This window comes from Rattus rattus, chromosome X (genome assembly GCF_011064425.1).
Source record: "Rattus rattus isolate New Zealand chromosome X, Rrattus_CSIRO_v1, whole genome shotgun sequence".
NCBI classification, from domain to species: Eukaryota; Metazoa; Chordata; class Mammalia; order Rodentia; family Muridae; genus Rattus; species Rattus rattus.
The window spans coordinates 20,002,674-20,021,955 of NC_046172.1; the positions used below are offsets into that span (position 1 = coordinate 20,002,674).

The 19,282-nt window shown below is 39.1% G+C and overlaps 1 protein-coding gene across 1 annotated transcript in view; it reads right to left on the reverse strand.

Moving 5' to 3' along the window:
- LOC116889124 (6-phosphofructo-2-kinase/fructose-2,6-bisphosphatase 1-like) overlaps positions 1–19,200 on the reverse strand; it is a 52,040-nt gene extending 32,840 nt beyond the window's left edge. Inside the window, 3 exon segments of the mRNA XM_032890296.1 lie at positions 17,472–17,603; positions 18,452–18,551; positions 19,166–19,200. Coding sequence (XP_032746187.1) covers positions 17,472–17,562 — 91 coding nt within the window. The 5' untranslated portion in view covers positions 17,563–17,603; positions 18,452–18,551; positions 19,166–19,200.
- Between the last annotated feature and the right edge of the window lie 82 nt (positions 19,201–19,282).

Consider the following 19,282-nt stretch of genomic DNA (forward strand, 5'->3'; position numbering starts at 1 on the left):
TATGAGACTAAAGATTTAAACTAGCTATGAGGATTCTGTTAAATGCTTTATTTGAAAACGTAATACACAGGATCAGACAGCTATCTACCACTCCTTTTACTAAAAGCATAATTTCTGACAGCCATCTAAATATCTGTGCTTATATCCACAGTTAAGTACAGTTCTCTCCCTTCAGAAAGGAAACTTCTTTTTGCAAATATGGAAACCATTACAGAAAACCATAACCAATTAAATGCAGAGTTATGGAGCCAAATGAATACACCTACAAAATAACTCTCTTACCCGAGGCTCAGGAAACACTGAGGGAAAAGTAAGAGCCATAGATAGGATCAGGGAGTTTGCAGTAAGGCTGTGTCTCCTAGGAATGTCAGGAGCTCCACCCAGGATGCCTCACCAACATGACTGAATAAACCTGAGCTGAACAAAGACTACGCCAATAAACATGCCTAAGAACACTGTTAATGACTATAAGGTCTCAATTCTACACAAAGAACTACATACAGGCAACTAAGAAATGCTGAGAGCAAGGGCAATATAGTCTGCTCAAATGAAGAGTACATCAATTACATATGAGTAAAATTATACAGACTGAGAAGGTTGCATTGAGAAACACACACACACACACACACACACACACACACACACACACAAAAGAAGAGGCAATGAGTTAAAAGGAGAGTAGGAGGGGTATATGGGAGGATTCAAAGGTAGGAGAAGGAAGAAATTATGTAACTAAAATATCAAAAGTAAAAGGAAATTACAAAACTATGGGACCATAATAAGGAGTAGAATAATGTATAGGCAGGTTACCGTGTCTTCATTAGAGCCCATCAACCACACCACAGGAGGCCCTGAGTACTGCATGGTTGAAGCACAAGTAAAAGTCCTTGAAACAGCCTTCAGGCATTCCGTACAGAGGGAATGAATAAACCCCCTTTTAAAATCCGTGAAGACACAAACAGTGGGAGGAAATGAATAAAACCCTTCAAAATATGAAAGTGGAAATTTAATAAATTAAGAAAATCCAAACTGAGGGAATCCTGTAGATGTAAATGTTGGATATTCAAACTGGAACCATACAGGCAAGGTTCACCAACAGAATATAACAGATGGAAGTGAGAATCTAAGCATTGAAGACCTGACAGAAGAAATAAATACATGGGTCAAAAATGTTATATCTTAAATTATCCTGGCACAAAACATCCAGGAAATCTGAGACACTATTAAAAGACCAAATCTAAGAATAGTAGGGATAGAAGAAGGAGAAGAAACCCAACTCAAGGTCACGAAAAATATTTTCAACAAAATCATAGACCTAAAGAAGCAGATGCCTATCAAGGTACAAGAAGCATACAAAACACCGAATAGACTGGGTCAGAAAAGAAAGTCCCCATGCCATATAATAATCAAAACATTAAAAGTACAAAGAAATAATATTAAAAGCTGTAAGGAAAAAAGACCAAGTAACATATAAAGGCAGACCTACTAGAATAACTCCCAAACTGTCAATAGGGATGCTAAAAGCCAAAGGGCCTACACAGACATGGTAATAGACTCTAAAAGACTAAAGTTGCCATTCCATACTATTATGCCCTACAAAACCTTCAATCACCACAAAAGGAGAAAATAAACCATTTCATGAAAAAAATTTAAGCAATTTCTATCTCACTTCTAGTCCTAAAGAAGAGGCTTAAAGTTAAACTCCACCAAAAAAAAAAAAAAAAGTACATATAAGAAAAACAAAGGAATAAAAAAATAACCCGGACCTGGGCTGGAGAGATGGTTCAGCAGGTAAGGTCACTGACTGCTCTTCCAGAGGTCCTGAGTTCAATTCCCAACAACCACATGGTGGCTCACAACCATCTGTTATGAGATCTGATGCCCTCTTCTAGTGTGTCTGAAAATGGCTACAGTGTACTCATATAAATGCATTAAATAAATAAAAATAAAATACTCGATAAAATACCTGCAAACTGCTTGATTTTATTCCCAGTACTCAGGAGACAGAGGCAGGTGGATCTGTGAGTTTGAGGCTAGCCTGGTCTATAAGAGCGAGTTCCAGGACAGACAGACAGAACTACACATAGAAAGCCTGTCTCAAAACTCCCAAATATCACAGGTCATTGCCAAAGCTATTGGTTACTCTCTATAACCTGACACGACATACTTATGTCATTGAACATTGACAACTAGCAGCTTCACCCCTGCTGACGAGCTTTCATGGTATTAGGCGGTACTTTGCCATGATCAGAGGAGGAAAGCAATCATCAATTATTACCCAACTTCAAATCTGTGACCTGTAACAGAGACCTGTCTGCAAGATATATCGCTGCAATTGTTGCACAAACATTATTGGAACAGCAAACCACTTTTTGATTTGATTTAAGGCCCACTCCATTACATGGACTATATGACATTACTAAAGTATCCAAGAACTTGAGACTAGATAGGCCATAGGTCTAGTGGAAAACCTAATACTATTATTTTACTAAAGGTGCATAGCCCTAAAATATTGCTCTGCCCATGGAGCAGATCATCACTCAGTCCTAATAAGAGAAGCTTCACTTTGCAGTAGATGGAAATTAACACAGAGACTCACAAGTAAATCATATACAGAGAGTGAGAAACTTTGGAACACTCAGTTCTAAATGGAATATCTTCATTAAACCTCTACTCTCAAGCCTCATATGCACACATGCTTTTTTGGTTTTGTTTGTTTCTGTCTCATTAGTTTTCTTTTTCATTTGTCTGTTTATATTTTGGCTGTTTGTTGTTATTGGTTTTTCCTGGCTTTTTTTGAGACAGAACATGAAGTTAGGAGTGCAGGGAGTTAATTGGGGGGGTATGATCAGCATATATTGCATGAAATATTTTAAAGTAAAACTAAATATTAAAGATTGGAAGCTGGAGCAATACCGTATCAATAGTTAAGGATGCTAGATGCTCTTGTAGGCAGCAAGGTTCAGTTCCCAGCACCTACCTGGCAGTTCAGCCTTTGTAACTCCAGGTCCAGGGGATCTAGCATCTTCTGGGCTCTGCAGGCAGTGCACGCACATAGATAGTCTTTAGTTTTTGCCTGCTTGCAATGTCTGTGCACTACAGTGTATGACTTCATGCCTGGTGCTTTTAGAGGTCAGAGTAGGTGTTAGATCCTCAGCTTGGACTCACAATGGTGAGCTGCAGAGTGGGCTCTGGACCTCTGAACCTTGAGACTCTGGAAGAGCAGTCAGTGATCTTAACCACTGAGACATTTCTCTAGCCCCCTTTTAAATTAACTAATTAATTAATTATTTTGTTTTATTGGGATAGGTTTTTCTATGTGACCCTTGCTGTCCTGGAATTTTCTCTGAAGACCAGGTTGGCCTTTAACTCAGAGATCTGCTTGCCTCTGCCTCCAGGCAACACAGGAAATGTATACACACTACATATATGCAAGCAAAATACTCATAAACATGAATAAAAATAAATTTAAAACATATTTTAAAATAGGTTAAATATTTTTAATCTTTTATTCTAGTTTTTGGAAGTGTAATATAGGGTTAGGAATATAATTCAGTAGTAGAGCCTAGTAGCTTCAAAGTCTATGTTTAATTGTACATATTGCAAAATAAATGTTAAAATAAAAATATGCAGTAATTATGATATATACTCCCCTTACAGTGTAACACTACATTAGAACTTATCCATACCTAAACATAATACCCATAAAGCAACCTTAAACTATCACTCTCTCCCTTTCCTTCCTCAGTCCCTGACAACAACTCTTCTACTATCAATAGCTATAGAAGCCATTTTTAAGACTCGGAATGAAATCATGTGGCCCTTGTCCTTCTGGAATGTTTAATTTCTGGTATCCTTTTAATACAGGCAAATTTTATTTAAATTTATTGTTGGTGTTTTGAGACAGGGTCTCTCTCCATAGCCTTGACTGTCTTAGAACTTACTATTATAGACCAGGCTGACTTCAATCTCACAAAGATTTACTGTCACCCCCTCACAAATGCTGGGGTTAATGGCATGAATCACCATGCCTGGCATATTCAAATTTTTAAGTGGTTAAAGATAATAAGAAAAGGTAGAGAAATTATAAAAACCAAATATATGTGAATAGGAAATGAATATATATACTTAGCATGTACATATGGAAGAAAGAATGGACAAAAGAAATATTTGAAGACATAATGGAGAAAAGTGAACTATAAGTGAACTACACTATGAATAGGAAATAGTAAAAAAATATAATGAAATGAAAATACGTCATAAGATAGGATCTTTTCTTGTTTCTGAAATGCTATTGGGAGGCAAGGTCTTCTGGGAGATCTCTAGGTGAAGCAAAGCACATAAGGTAGTTTGAATAATAGTTCTCATGTGACCCCTTCGGGTGTTTTGTAAATAAATTGTGAATGTCTTCTCAATCTTGCTGGTTCTCTCTTGCTTTCCACTTGGTTCATTAAAAGCCGGTGTCATATTGGTAACTTAGATAGGGGCAACAACTGAAGGGACTAGATGCCCAAAGCTAGTAGGATACTTCAATAATGATTTTGCACCCGAGTGAGAAGGCCCCATAAGAACCTCTGGATATCTTTGGAGTGGAACTAAAAAAGATCATGTTGAGTGAGACAAGTCAGACCAAGAAGGATTAACATCATATCCATGGTCCCAAGTTCCAAATCATCATATAGGATTATATAACCTGGAGTAAATGCAGAAACCAGGAAAGGAAGAATAGACCACTGCAAGGGTAGGGGAGCAATAGAGAGGATAATAGCAGGGTTCAAGTGATCTGATTGGAAAAATAAGAAAAATGGGGAGAGGGTGCTCTCATTAGGGAGTGAGAAGGATAGAAGAAGGTAGAATAAGAGTAAGGATGACTTAAGAGTTGTAAGGAATCATACTATTAAATACCTAAAAATGCCTACAGTACACATAAATTGGTGTATAAACATACATACATAGTTTAAGTGAACATTTCCATCTTTAATGACAGCGTTCCCTCCAAGACCCAAAGACCACCTAACAAAACCCCAAACAGCAGGCATGAGAAGCCCTCTTTTAAATTATTAATCAAGATTGTCCAAAATATTCCCCAAACATTATAGGCTATTGGTATTGGGCCCCAGAGGTGGACAGTAAGTTGCTGTTGCTAAAAAAGCCATGTACTTCAGATAAAGTACCCAGAGGCACCTGAGCTGGACCTGACCTGAATGCTTCTTTCCTGAGGACTAGATTTTATGGTATTAGAGGGAGTGTAGAAACCAACAATCTTTCTCAGCTATGATGTCTATGAACCACAACAACAATCAGCATGGCATAATAACCCTAACAGTACAGTAGTGGCATTTATACCTTGGCGGTAACCAACAGCTCTCTCATTGGACATAAGAGCCACACAAGAGTTGAAAAGCAGGCCTTTCACTAGAAACCCAGCCAACTACTCAGAGCTAGTGAAGTCATAGAGCTTGGAAGAGAACCTCTAACTGTCACTTCATTAAACTAGCATCATCCCTAAGTACATTCTAAATATTTGTCATTATGCCCACAGATAAGTATAATTTTCACCCCTCATCAAGGAAACAAAATTATAACCAATCAAAATGTAGAGCTGTGGAACACAGTTTCAACAGATAACATCTACAGTACTAATCCCACACCTAAGGCTCAGTGCTCTTTGAGGAGGTAGGGAGGTATTGTAAAAGATAAAAGAATAGTTTTCTGTGAGATTTTGTCTTTTAGGAAAGACAAGAGGTATGCCATAAAGTCTTACCAACATGACAGCTTACACATGACCTGAACAAGGAAGGGCAGCAGTATATTTGCCATCATGGATAGAGGGAAGTCCATAAGACCTCAACACCACACAAACAACTCCAGGCAACTTAGAAATTCTGAGAGTGGTAACAAAAATGTCTTCCCCAGAAAAGATCAGACCAATTGGCTGTCCAATGGCAAAAGGTCTGGCCTGAAAGTATATACAAAAGTAACAGTATACAGACTGAGCAGGTTGTATTAATATATCTAGGAATATATATGTATATACATACACACACATATGCATGTAACAATAACTAATGAGAAAAGGGGCCATGAATTTCAAAGAGAGCAAATATATGGAAGCATTTGAAGAGAGGAAAGGGAAGGAGGAAATGATGTGATTACAGTCTCAAAAAATAAAATATTTTTAAAATGAAGCAAGGAAAAAATAAAGTGAAATTAAGTAAACCAATTCAATTTATACTGCCATAAAATTAAATAGATGGACATAAGAATGTACTTTGAAAAATTACAAAGAAGTTAAGAGCAGCCTAAGTAAATTAAACTTACAAACCCAAGAGTGCATATTGGTAAGATGGCCACACTCCCAGGCTGATCTACAGATTGAATCCAGCCCCTTTGCAGAAAGAGACCAATCCATTCCAAAAATACATATAAAAATGCAAAAGATGTAAAGTAGCCAAAATAATTTTGAAGATCAAAATTGAAAGAGTCATGTTTTAAAGTTTCAAGATTTACCATATGCAAACTTTACTATATGTTAAAGTATAGTAATGAAGACTGTAACTAATGGGGGCTCAGTATAATTAAAAACCCAGAAATAAATCCTTTAGTTTATAGTCAACTGAATTTAATTAATGGTGTCAAAGTGATTCAGTGTGGAAAGAAGTTTTTACAATAAATGCAGTTGGAATGACTTAATGTTCACATGTAAAGACAAAATGAAGTTATGTTACTGTTTCATACCATATGACAAAATTATTTCAAAATGGATCACAGAGCAACAAATAAATAGGAACCAAAATTACAAACTCCTAAAGTAAAACCTAAGCACAGATCGTTGCAGCATTGAATTAGACAACAGTTTCTTTAAAACAATACATAAATGACTAGCAAGAAAAGACTATTACGGGCTGGAGAGATGGCTTAGTGGTTAAGAGCACTCACTGCTCTTCCAGAGGTTCTAAGTTCAATTCCCAGCAACCACGTGGTGGCTCACAACCACCTGTAATGAGATCTGATTCCCTCTTGTGTCTGAAGACAGTGACAACTACTTGTACAACTACTCATACAACTAAAATAAATAAATAATAACTAAAATAAATAAATCTTTAAAAAAAGAAAAGACTATTACAAACAAGCCTAAAAATATGCTATGTAGCCAAGGCTACGCTCAAATGTGTTTTCCTTCTACTTCTGTACTGTTCAAAACTAAAAATGTTTGTATTTTAAAGGATACTGTAGAGGACAGGCATAGTGGAATAAACCTGTCAACACAGCACTAGGAAGGTAGAGACAGGAGGATCAGGAATTCAAAGCCAGCTTGAACTATATGGCTATTTTTAAAAAGAAAGAAAGAAAAGACAAGATACTATAAAAGAAGTGAAGGCAAACATGGAGATTCACATCTTTTATACTAATACTACAAAGGCTGAAGCAGAAGGATCCTGAGTTCAAGGACAGATTAGACTTCTTAGCAAGATCCTATCTCAAACAGTGAAAAAAACCCTGACAGGTAGAGAAGCAGCTCAGCTGGTAAAGTATTTGCCTAGCATGATGAAACTCTAGCATTGCATCCCTAGTACCATATCAATTGTGTATTGTGGCTCATATTTGTCATCTTAATATAAATTAGGAGATAGAGGCAGGTAAATAAGAAGCTCAAGGTCAACCTTGGGTAGATCAAAGCCAGTCTCCCATAATATTCTGTCCCAAAACGAGGCGGGGGTGGAGAGGAAGGAAAGAAAGAGGGAGGGGAGGAAGGAGTGAATGAATGGAGGAAGGAAGTAGGGAAGAAGGAAAAAAGGAAGGAAGGAAGGAGAAAATTAAAAAGAAAAGAAACCCACAGATTTATAAAAGTAAATTGTGTAAATCATAATTTTTAGAGGTTTATTATCTTATGTCAGAGAGTATCAGTTGCTGTCTTCAGACAAACCAGAAGAAGTCATCAGATCCTACTACAGATGGTTGTGAGCCACCATGTGTTTGCTGGGAATTGAACTCAGGACCACATGGTGGTTCACCACCATCTGTGATAGGATCTGATACCATCTTCTGGTGTGTCTGAAGACAGCTACAGTGTACTTAAATACATAAAATAAAAATCTTTTTAAAAAAAGGGAAGAAAATTTATGTCCACATAAAAGCTTATACATGAATATTCATGACAGTATTTATTATTCACAGTAGTCAAAGGTAAAAACAAGCAAAATAACAATCACCTTATGAATATATGTATAGAAAGTGGTATGTTCATATAAGACAATATTTGGCTATAAAAAGGTACAAACACGCGGCAACAAACATTAACCTTGAAAACATTATGCAAACAAACCAGACTAAAGGCCACATTACTTTCCCTTGCTATGGAATGTTTCAAATAACTAACCCATTGAAATGGAGAGTAGATTAGTAGCTGCAAGGGGTGGAGGGAAGGGTGGAATGGGATGGTACTCTAAAGGGTATAAAGTTTCTTTTTCTTACAATGAATTTTGAAAGTAGAGAGAATGACTTTAAATGTTCCCAACACAAATAAATGATAAATGTCTGAGTTAATAAATAGATTAGTTACCTAATCTAATCATTCATACTGTATACATGAATTAAAATATCATTAAAGTATGTAGTTATGAATCAATTAAATCTTATAATATTTTTATTCTTTCAGAATTTCATACATGTATACCATACATTTTAGTCATATTCAGTCCCCAATCCTCCCAGATCACTCCAATTTTAAATGCATATTAGTGGAGTTAGGGATGATGGATGTACAACCATATGAATATGTTCAAAATAGTTTTCTTGTACACTTCAAGATGGTGAATTTTTACATTATATGAGTTGTTTCTCTATTTAAAACAATTTACTGTGTGTGATGGCACACGTCTTGAATTCCAGCACTTGGGAGGGAGACGCAGGTGGATCTCTGTAAGTTCAAGACTAGCCTGGTCTACATAGCAGGCTCCAGGACATCCAGGGCTACATAATAGACTGTCTCATATAAAACAAAAGAAAACAAACTTTAAAAAAGAAAATTTATTGGGCAAATATTGAATTTAGGAAACTGAGTAGAGACATATTAATATCAAAGAAAATTGGGATTGTAGTGTAATTTGATAATAACTAACTTTTGATATTATCGAAGATATAGCAGTTCTAAATTTATTTGTAACAAGGTGGCAAAACTAGCAAAATATTAGGATACTTTAACACATTTTCCACAATTGGCAACCCAAACTCCAGCAGAATATTGGAACACTTCAGTCAAACTAACAAAGCTTAAGATAAATGCTACACATAATTAACATAAAATATACCCTCTTTTCAAGTAGCCAGAGAACAGTCACCAAATGCTCCATCAAGCAGATTTCAAGGACCTGGGATCATACAGTTTGTTTTCTGCAGGAATGGAATTTGAGTGGACATGGCAATGACACTGACCTATCTAAACAGAAGCTGGTTCAAGGGCTGGCACTTACTCCAAGAGGAGTCCTGCTGCTCCGAGCATTAACCTCTTAGCTGCTCCACACGGCAATCCACGGAGGCCTAGTGTCCTGGAGTACAGACTGAAGCCATGATGACAACTGGGCAACTCGGTGAGTGACAGATTATGTAAGTCTATGGTAAGGTCTGTTTCTCGAATGGTCTGGGAAGATTTATGCATACACAGAACACAAGCCCTATTTACTAGGTCAACTGTAGATCAGAGAAGGAGAAAGCTTGAAAATAATCTAACTCCATTACTTAAAAAATATTCAATGAGAACAAGCTATGAATAGCCACTAGAAAGATAATTAAGCAAAAATAAAGACAGGACGGAAACAAACAAAAAAATGAAGCTTAAAAAGGAGGCTCATTTTTTTTTTAAAAAACCAAAAACAGATAAATTGTTCACAATATTTGTCAAGGGAATAAAACAGAGGTACAAGTGAACAATGTTGTTAGAGAGTGTATTGTGTGAAAAAGTTGTTTTTTCAATAAAAAATAAAAAAATAAGTCTTAGAAAAAGAACATATAACAAGACAACAAAGGTTTTTAAAGGAGGCACATACAAACTTTACATCAACTTGAAAACTTGTGAAATAAAAAATTCCCAGAAAATCTTAACTTACTAAGTCTAAGTACAAGTAGCAAACAAACAAAAAAAAATCCATAACTTTCAGAGAAACTGTAACAGTTAAATGGTTTCAAAGCCACACTAGGACTAGACTGTTTGATCTGAAAGTTCTGCCAAATATTTGAGGAACAGATAGTTCTGGGACAAACTTTGTCAGAGATGGAATGAAAGAAAATAGTTCTCACCTCATTGCATGATGTTAGTATAACCTTGACATCAAAACCAGAGAAGGACAACATGAGAATATTAAGTCTCCTGAAGAAAATACTCAACAACAGAACAAAATTTTAGTGAACTAAATCTAAAGTGCTTTTATGCCTCAGGACTGCAAGATTAGCTCATAAAAAGGAAAACACATGTAGCACAAAAAAGTTAAAGTTAAAAAGAATCGTGCTGTATAGAAATAGATTTAGAAAATATATCCTATACATTCGTTTCAACACCAATTCACTTTTTAAAAACTATGCCAAATTATAAATTAAAAAAAACCTTCCTTACTCTCTTAAGAGATAGCTGCAAAAAAAGCCTTCATTTAATTACACAATGATCTAACTTAAAAAAAGTATCTTTAAAATTATGATCAACTTATGAATACACACTATTAATAAACTTTTAACATTATATTGTATGTGTGTGGGTATGCCTGCAAGCATAAGTGTGGGTATGCGCATGTGCATGCAGTCGTGTGTGGATGTCTGTGTGTGCATGTTCTAGAAGTGAGATATCTTAGCAGCATATTAATGTAAGAAAAAAGATATTTAAGAATCATAAGGATAAAGATTTCTGGAAAACATAAAAGCTGCAGTTTACACAGAAATTACCAAAACTAATAAGAAAGTTTACTAGGTTTATCAAATACAAATACCCTATACAAAACCAATTTACACACACACACACACACACACACACACACACACACACACACACACACACACAGCATCAAACTACTATAAAACAATTTTCTACAAAAGTAATGCTTATAGTAACAATTTAGTTATTCCCTAAGGAGTATCTTGGGTACACAGAATGATGGTAAAAGTAAAAGCAGCCAATAGCATCTGTGCTGGGCCAGGATCAGGACTTGGTGCTGGGTATGATATTGAATAAAGGCAGGTAACCATGCTTTTTTGTTTACTAAGTACACACAATGGGATGGTCATTTTCTGAGCACATTACCTGCTTCGTGTATCTAATCTTTTTCAACAGTACTGCTAGCAACATCAGTTTACAGGTGAGGGAACGGAAGCAAAACAAGGCTCGTCTCAGTTTACAAAGACAGGAGGTGGGGCTCAAAGCTACACAGTTTTACATCTGGTCAGTATTACTCTTATGTACAATTAAGGAATGTGGAGCTCAGATTTTAAATAAACACATATTTTTTCTGTTCTGTGGAATGGCGGTTGTTCTTGTATTGCTTTTGAGGTAGAGCCTTACTGTATAGCCCTGGCTGGTTGAGAACCTCCTGTGAAGCTAAGACCCGCTCTCAAACTTAGCAAGTCCTTCTGAATCTGCCTCCTGAGTATTGGTCATAGTCAGCTCCATCCTGTATCTTCTATGTGACTGCAAAGTCATGAATGTATATTGCCCCTCCGACTTGGAAGGCAGATTTCTCAAGAATATAAGGGTTTTTACTCTGGAAGACCTATGCATACAGAACCTCATTCTATCTCATCCAAACTCCAATATCTCCAGAATTGCTGATGGAGAAAACAATGGAGAACCGATTTCTGGATTTTATCCTCCACTCTGCTTCTTCTATACACATCCTTCATCCTATGTACTAATCTAATATTAGGAAGTATTGCTCCCCAAATGCCTTAGGCCTACCCCTCCTTTAACATTAAGAGTCCGGCCACTTCCTCAGCTGCTGCTTGAGCTATCCGAGAGTCCTGCAGTCCGCAGATGTCTTATCTCTAGCCCCCTTCTGGTTTCTCCAGCTGGGCTGCAAACACCTTGTTGAGCGATTATCCCTGCTTATCTATGAGGCATTGTTCGGTTTCAAAGCCTATTTACAAGCTTTGCTTACTTTGCCTCTGCTCCTCCTTAAAATTTCAAAGGCCTGAGCTTTAAAATAAAGACATCAGGTCTAATTAGGATGTTAAGCTCCAACTGAACACAGATCAGTCTTTGTGATACTGTCTGTCCCCTCGACTCCTCAGAACAGCAAGACTGTCTCTGAATGTCAAGGCCAAGTACGCAGTTGTCCCCAGCTGGGGCAGGTACAGAGTTATTTTTAAGAGGATGGTGGAAGATGGTGTGGACTCAGCACCTAGCCTCCGAGAGACCACGCCAGGGACCATCACCTTCTTTCACCCTGGCATAAATTAAACAAGACCTGTTCCCAGATCTTTCATAAGAGAAGCTAAAATAAAATACTCTCGGGTAACACTACACTAGAACGCTTGCATTCCAGACAAGAAGCATTCCGACCGTTTCTCAAATAAAGGGAGACAGCCCTTAGGTCAGGGGTCCCTGTAGTTTGGGTTCTTTTTATCTAAGCCTCATCGTTGTCTTTTCTACCTGCCTTTCTCTTACTTCCTTACCCTTTCTCATATTAGCCTCTTGTTATACTCTAGCAATTTCATCCAAATGATCATCTATTCCAACTTCTATGTGAGGGTAGGAGTGGATGGGGAACACCATTTGTTCTTCTAGACCCACCCACCACCACCACCCACAAATGACAACCCTCACTTACAGCCCCTTCGCCGTTGCAGCACGCTGCTACTGCTGCTGTGTGGAATCCAGATCTTCTGTAACCTGGTTTGAGTGAGTTCTCCCATCTCTCGAGACATCTTAGGCGTTGCAGCTAATGACACCACTGCCCACAAGGTATTGGACCTCACTTCCTATCTTCCTAGCTGTCTTGTCTGTTGCTGTAGTCACAGCAGCAGATGGGCAGGGCTGAGTCAGGGGGATGTACTGGGCTTCTGAGCCTCTCACAGATTATCTCCAGCTCCCTCTTTTTCTTCTGCTCCCGGATGTACAAGTGGGGATGTGGGTGCTGAGAGCCAGAGGCTGAGCAGAAGTCAGCAGAGGCCTCTGAACTCCAAGGGCTATGTACATAGAAGATAAGTTGGAGCCCAGCAAGGAAGGCAGCCAGCAAGACAGCCCAGGTCTGGCCAGTTACTTCTCGCCAATGAAGGCAGGACTAGTAGAGTATGCAAATAAAAGACCAAAGATCATGTGCTTACATCCTGTGTTGTGTGCATGACAAAGGTGATGGAGATAGGCCTGAGCTTTGAAATTGATTTCAAAGCAGGCCTAATTAGAACATTAAGCTCCAACTCAGAAACAGAGGTTCATTACAAGGCCCCCCCACAACAAAACCACAAACATAATGTTCCTAATCAAAATGCAATGTTTTGAGCTAGGAATTAAAGGCCCAAACTGGAAGTAGACTTTCACTACCTCACCACTTACCCTATTCCAAAAGGTGCTGTAAAACTGTCTTTCCCTAGAGTTTGTTCCCTGCCTCTCTACCGGACCTCTCCCTCTTAAAATGAGCTGTCCTGGGCACTTCAAAGAGATTGGCACTATCTGATCACCTTTATACTCTCTCCAGCCAAGGTTAAATAAATCAGAGTAAATCTGACACCTTAGGAATGAGAGTGAGGGCAGCCATTGCTGGGCAGAAAGCCGATAAGTAAGGGCCGCTCACATGGCTGCCAATGCTGAAATGACCCAGCACTAATGGCATCAGAATCTAATTCAAACCTGTATAAAAACTCTTCAAGCCAAAGTGTTGGGGATGTGGATCTTAGAGAGGAAACCGCACTGAGGAGACTATGGGGAACAAGAGGTAATGGCATCTATTTAAATAGCACAAATCCACAGGCAGATATCTCATCCAGATGTCTCCCTTTCCCTTGTCCCCACTCTTATTGCCATTCCCCCAGTTATTTTCAGACTTTTATCTGTAGAATTCATGCAACTGCATGGCTTGCCTGGAAGATGTCCAAGTGCCCTTTTACTTCATTCTTTGTAACCTTCCCACCCCCAGCAAAGCTCCAGTGATTGGGTATTAGGAAGCTCAACTTTCTTCCACTGAGCTGGACTATGCAAGGGCAATCCCTCGGGAAAAGAAATCTCCAGTCCCTGCCCTCAAATGCTCCCAGCTTTACTTTGCCTTTTAAGACACTTCCTAAAATATCTTCTCAGAACCTTAGTCTATACAAGGGTTAGATTCACTCCAGTTGCTGAGCATATAAGACTTTCAACATCAAGGCCTACCTATCTCAAGGAGCCTACTGAGGCAATGGATCACAGCAGTTAAGAACAATAACAATGGGATTAGGAACCATACTGTCTGGGTGGACTCTCACTTCTGCGCATTGCTAGATATAAGGATAGTAGGGTCCATTCCCTCAATGTTAGCGAAGAGTCAATCTATTGATACACATGAAGAAACCTCGGGAATGCTGAATACATATGATTCAACACCGTTGTTTCCTTTGGGAAGTAAATGATTCATCTTTTTCCCTCCAAGTAATCTGCAAGGTCTAGCACGTTATTGTGACATGGGATTAACATTTATACTGTAAAGACTTCTTGAGTGTCAATTAGAAAGGTAAACTCCTTCCTAGGTTTCTGTTAACTTAAGTCTGGCATAAAACATCAAATACTACATGCTCTCACCTACTGGACAAACCTAAAAGAGATTGGTGAGAAACTGAGTATAGACTAGTGGGCAAAGGAGAGGGAAAAAAGAGAGAACAAACAGGATGGATTCTGGGAAACAGGAGGAATAACTTCTGATGTTCAAGAGCACATCTGGATAACTATGGTTCACAACAGATAATTGGATACTTCAATATAGCTGGTGGAAAGGAGAAATGATAGATATTTGAGGTGATACATAAAGCTATTAACCATTGTACATTATATGCATGCACTGAAGTATTACACTGTACCACACAAGTATAAACAATTATGTATCAATTTAAAGTAAAAAATACAATATAATGAATTTTTTCCAGATTAGCAGACAACTCCTAGAGTCTCAGAAAGAGACTTTGCAAGACATGAGTCTCTTAATCCTAGTAAGTCACATAATTAGTGGAAGTCTGTTTTAATGATCTTGCTGTGACTTTTTATGTTTTCCAGTGCGCACAAAGTAACATTTTCTTTATCTTATTTGTTTCTTTCAAACTTCCCCAGTAATAGCACAGGGAAATGGGCCTGAGGAGGGGATGGCTTGTCCAAGGTAATCTAGCCAACAACATGAACATGTCTTTTATGTTTACAATTTTGTCCTTACAACACTGCCAAGAATCAAGAAGATAATTTTAGTAGCAAGAAATCTGAGCTAGGCAGCTAGAAGGCCTCTGACAAGGTCTGAATGGGTAAACTCAGGGTCCAGGTTTGACACCCTAATTTAACCCTGCCTAGAACTATGAAACTGTTCACTACCATTAGCAATATTGAACTCAGAAACAGCAAAAAACAAGCCTTAGAGAAGTGCCTCAGACTAGCATTCAAACCTCTTCTTCTTTTTTTTTTTTTTTTTTCGGAGCTGGGGACCGGAACCCAGGGCCTTGGGCATAGCGCCTACCACTGAGCTAAATCCCAACCTCAAAACTCTTCTAAATCAAGTCCTAAGCCACCTACCAGTCTTCTATCCCCCAGATCCCCCATGTTTAACCACATTGGCTGATTACAGGACCCTCGAACACAGCGTTTTCCTGCCTTTAGTCTTTTGCTCAGCCTGAAGTATCTTTTATTCTCACTGAACTCTGTCTTGCTCATCAAGACCAGTTTTAGTGTTCATCTTCTCTGAAAGTCAGTATTATAGCCTTAGCTTAGCTTTCAGTTTTCATATTGCCACATGAGCCGTCCTCTGGTCTGGTACATAAGTAGATTGTGGGCTCCTTGAAAATGGGACCCGGATCCCTGTGACCTGCTGACTGTTCATTTCGGGCTCTGGTATGGAGGACACTTGTTCAGTGACCATGTTCAAAATCTACATCTCTTTGCTGCAGAAGAGATAAACATGGTGACAAGAAATCCCAGTTCACCATGGTAGATATTATGACAGCTTTCAGGGAAATGGACAGGGGAGAGCTGGTTTTTCTGAGGTAAAGAGCAACATCTAAAAAAAAAAAAAACCAAAACCTTAAAACTTTAGGATGGCACAGAATAAAATGATAAAATTCTAAGACGTTTTAATGTATTGGTTATAGACACAGGGTTTACTCAGCTTCACACTCAGGGCTAAAGGCTGAACCATAAAGTAGAACTATCTCTAGGGAAGAAACTATGCAGTATGATGTTCGGCCATAGAGCCTGCTCCCACCTCCATGTACAGTGTGGTGAGGAAGCTCATTTTAAGTATCAAGATAGGATGGAAAATAAAGTCATAAATGGGGTCTCCTTATTGGTAAGTCTTGAAATGTGTGGTTGTGAGTACATTTGTTATAGGCTAGAAGGCTGACGGATAATCACATGATTACAGGCTAGATTCATGTATTAACATATATCAGGAATTCTGGGACAGCAGCCTAGAATCCCTTTGTTCTCAGTGACTGCTCTGACCCCATTATGCCACTATTTTCAGACTCATGTCTGCTCCACAAAGCTCACTGCATTCTCGTCTAGGACGAGTCAGTTAGGAAGGAGAGCACATAGAGGGTTGTGGGTGGTACTACCTGTGGACGCCACATAAAAGCCAAGAACATGAATGTCACACATACGGCATGAAAGCTCTGAAGCAAAAGAACTCTGGATTCTGCCTATTACACTTTCTGGATCATCAGGCCAGTCCACTGTGGGAAGGAGGCTAGGGACTTTAATTTCTGTTTTACTAAGGTATCCATTGACACCCAGAGAAACTAAAGAATGTGTCAAAGTTTCACAGCAAATCAACTCAACTTTATACACTAGAGGAGAGGTCAGAGATGCACTCTCTATTGTGCATTTAATTAAAAAAATTACATACACTACATAGGTGGAAGCTAGGCTGGGAGGGTTACACAATCATGGCCACTCCAGGCTACATAGAAAGTTTCAGGCCCCCATGGGAAGCACAGTTAAATCCATTTTCCAAAACTAAATAAAACAAAAATTGGAATTTCAAAGATAGTAGGGGTTTGACCTTTTTTTGGTCCTAAAAAGTCAAGTACAAATGAATTTTAAAATACTGACAATAGGGAGGGGGCAACATTTGGAATATTAATAAAATAATTAAAAAATAAAATATTGGCAGTTGAATTAGGTATTCATATCATCATTCCCCAACTCTCCCATCCCCTTTAATAAAGCTAAATCAGACTCCTATGCAGAGAAAATCTTCCAAGAAGCCCTTAAAGAAGGATTTTTGACCTGTAAAAGACCTGTCTATTTTTCCTTTAGGCTCACCTACCTGTTCTCTTAGAGGCTTTTTCTTCCATCGCTAATTTTCCAATGGCTCTCTTGCATTTACAGACCCCCAAAGCAGGTCCGGTGGGTGGCATCAAATAGAAAACTCGGAGACATCCGTTGGTTCCTGGGAAGGCTGAGGAAGCGCCCTTGTTAAGGGGTGTGTGCAGTGTTGAAATATTAGCTGCTGTACTTGCCAAAGAAGTTCCTGAGCCACCCAGAGCCTTTTCTCTTCAGTCCAACCATGTGTTCACCTTGCCCCAAAGGTCAGTACTAATATTAACAAGCCACTGGAGAATGGAGAAATTAAAACCAGCTATTGAGGTGAGCAAAAGCTGGATTTCCTTGGGACAAAGGTTTCTGTCTGCCTTTAGTACAGCATAGGCAAAATCCCTTGCTTGAAAGCAATCTGGCAACATGAAGAAAAACGTTCATTTCCCTTGTCCTAATTAACCCCCTCCTGGGACTCGATCTTTAGTCAGTAACTCCCAATGCATGGAAAAGCTCAAGGCACAGACTTTTAATTACAGAGATGTTTTTTCTAATGTCAATAACTAGTGACCTTTAAGTCCTCTGGGGGTAGAGGAGCAGCCCACTGAAGATCATGGCTTAAAGGCTGTGAGATTCTGAGGGTGTGTGTATTCGAGTGGGAATAACTCTGTAGCAATTTTCAGTGAAAAACCTTACGATGTAAAGTTATAGTTTTCCTGAAAATTGGGCATTTCCTGTTAATTCTGTCTCAAAAAATAAGTCAAGAACTCATCGCTACTGGCCTGCTTCTTCATCCATCTGCTAAATATTTATTCCGTTATCATATAAGCTGGGTCCAAGATGGCCACTGCATTCAGGGTGTTGGCGGTCTAGTAACAATGGAAATCAATGGGAGCTGTACACTGTGGTAAATGTTGCGCTAGAATGGATCGTAAAGTGCAGTGTGCCACGGGAAAAAGACAGAGTTGTGTGGACAGAAAATCAATTGTTTACCTGATTAAGAAGGGTTTAAATCTTGGCTCTATAACTTCTGTGAGGCTGAGACGAATTTATTCAACTTCTACTTAGCTTCAGTGCCTCTTCCTGGTTTATCCTAAGAATGAAAGGACAAAGCGTAGACAGGATAGGGAAAAGAAACTGCTCCGGAGCTTAAATGTTCTAGGCCTCGATTTTGCTCATCTGAGAAATGGAGCCAAATGCAAGTCTGACTCACGCTTTGAAAGTCACGACAAATATGGCTCTACAGGGAGGATTTGAGGTAGTCTCCTTCCTCCAGACTCCATTAAAACGGAGGCTAGCTAAGTAAATTCTTAACTGCTCCATCTTTCAACTGAGAAAGTTCCCCAAAGGACTCCAGGGGCAGAAGCCCCTCACAGCCACCGCCAGGGGCCGCTCACTTAAGCCGGAGTTCTGTCTGGATCCGAGTAGGGCGTTGGCTGAGCTTGTTTCCCCAGAGGCCTGCCCCTTGACAAAGGACAAAACCCCATTGTAAGTAACCTGGCACACCAGGGGGACTTTTGTGGTAGAGAAAAGCAGTCAGATTCTGGCGTCCAGGCTAGCGTGCGGCCAGAAGTGAAGGAGCCCAACCAGAGACGCGCCTCTCACCAGTTACTCTTCCCAAGTTTTGGACTGGGTCTTGCTATGTAGCCCAGGCTGGCCTTGAATTCATTACTGACCCTGCCTCAGCTTCCTGAGTACTGGGCTTACAGGCTTGAATGACCAAGCCCGATTTTCCTACAGCCTCCACCTCAGCTCCGTCTCCCGCCTAAGCGAACTGAACTCGAAGTCCCGCCCTGCGTGCGTCCTGCCGTCGGAGTGGGCGGA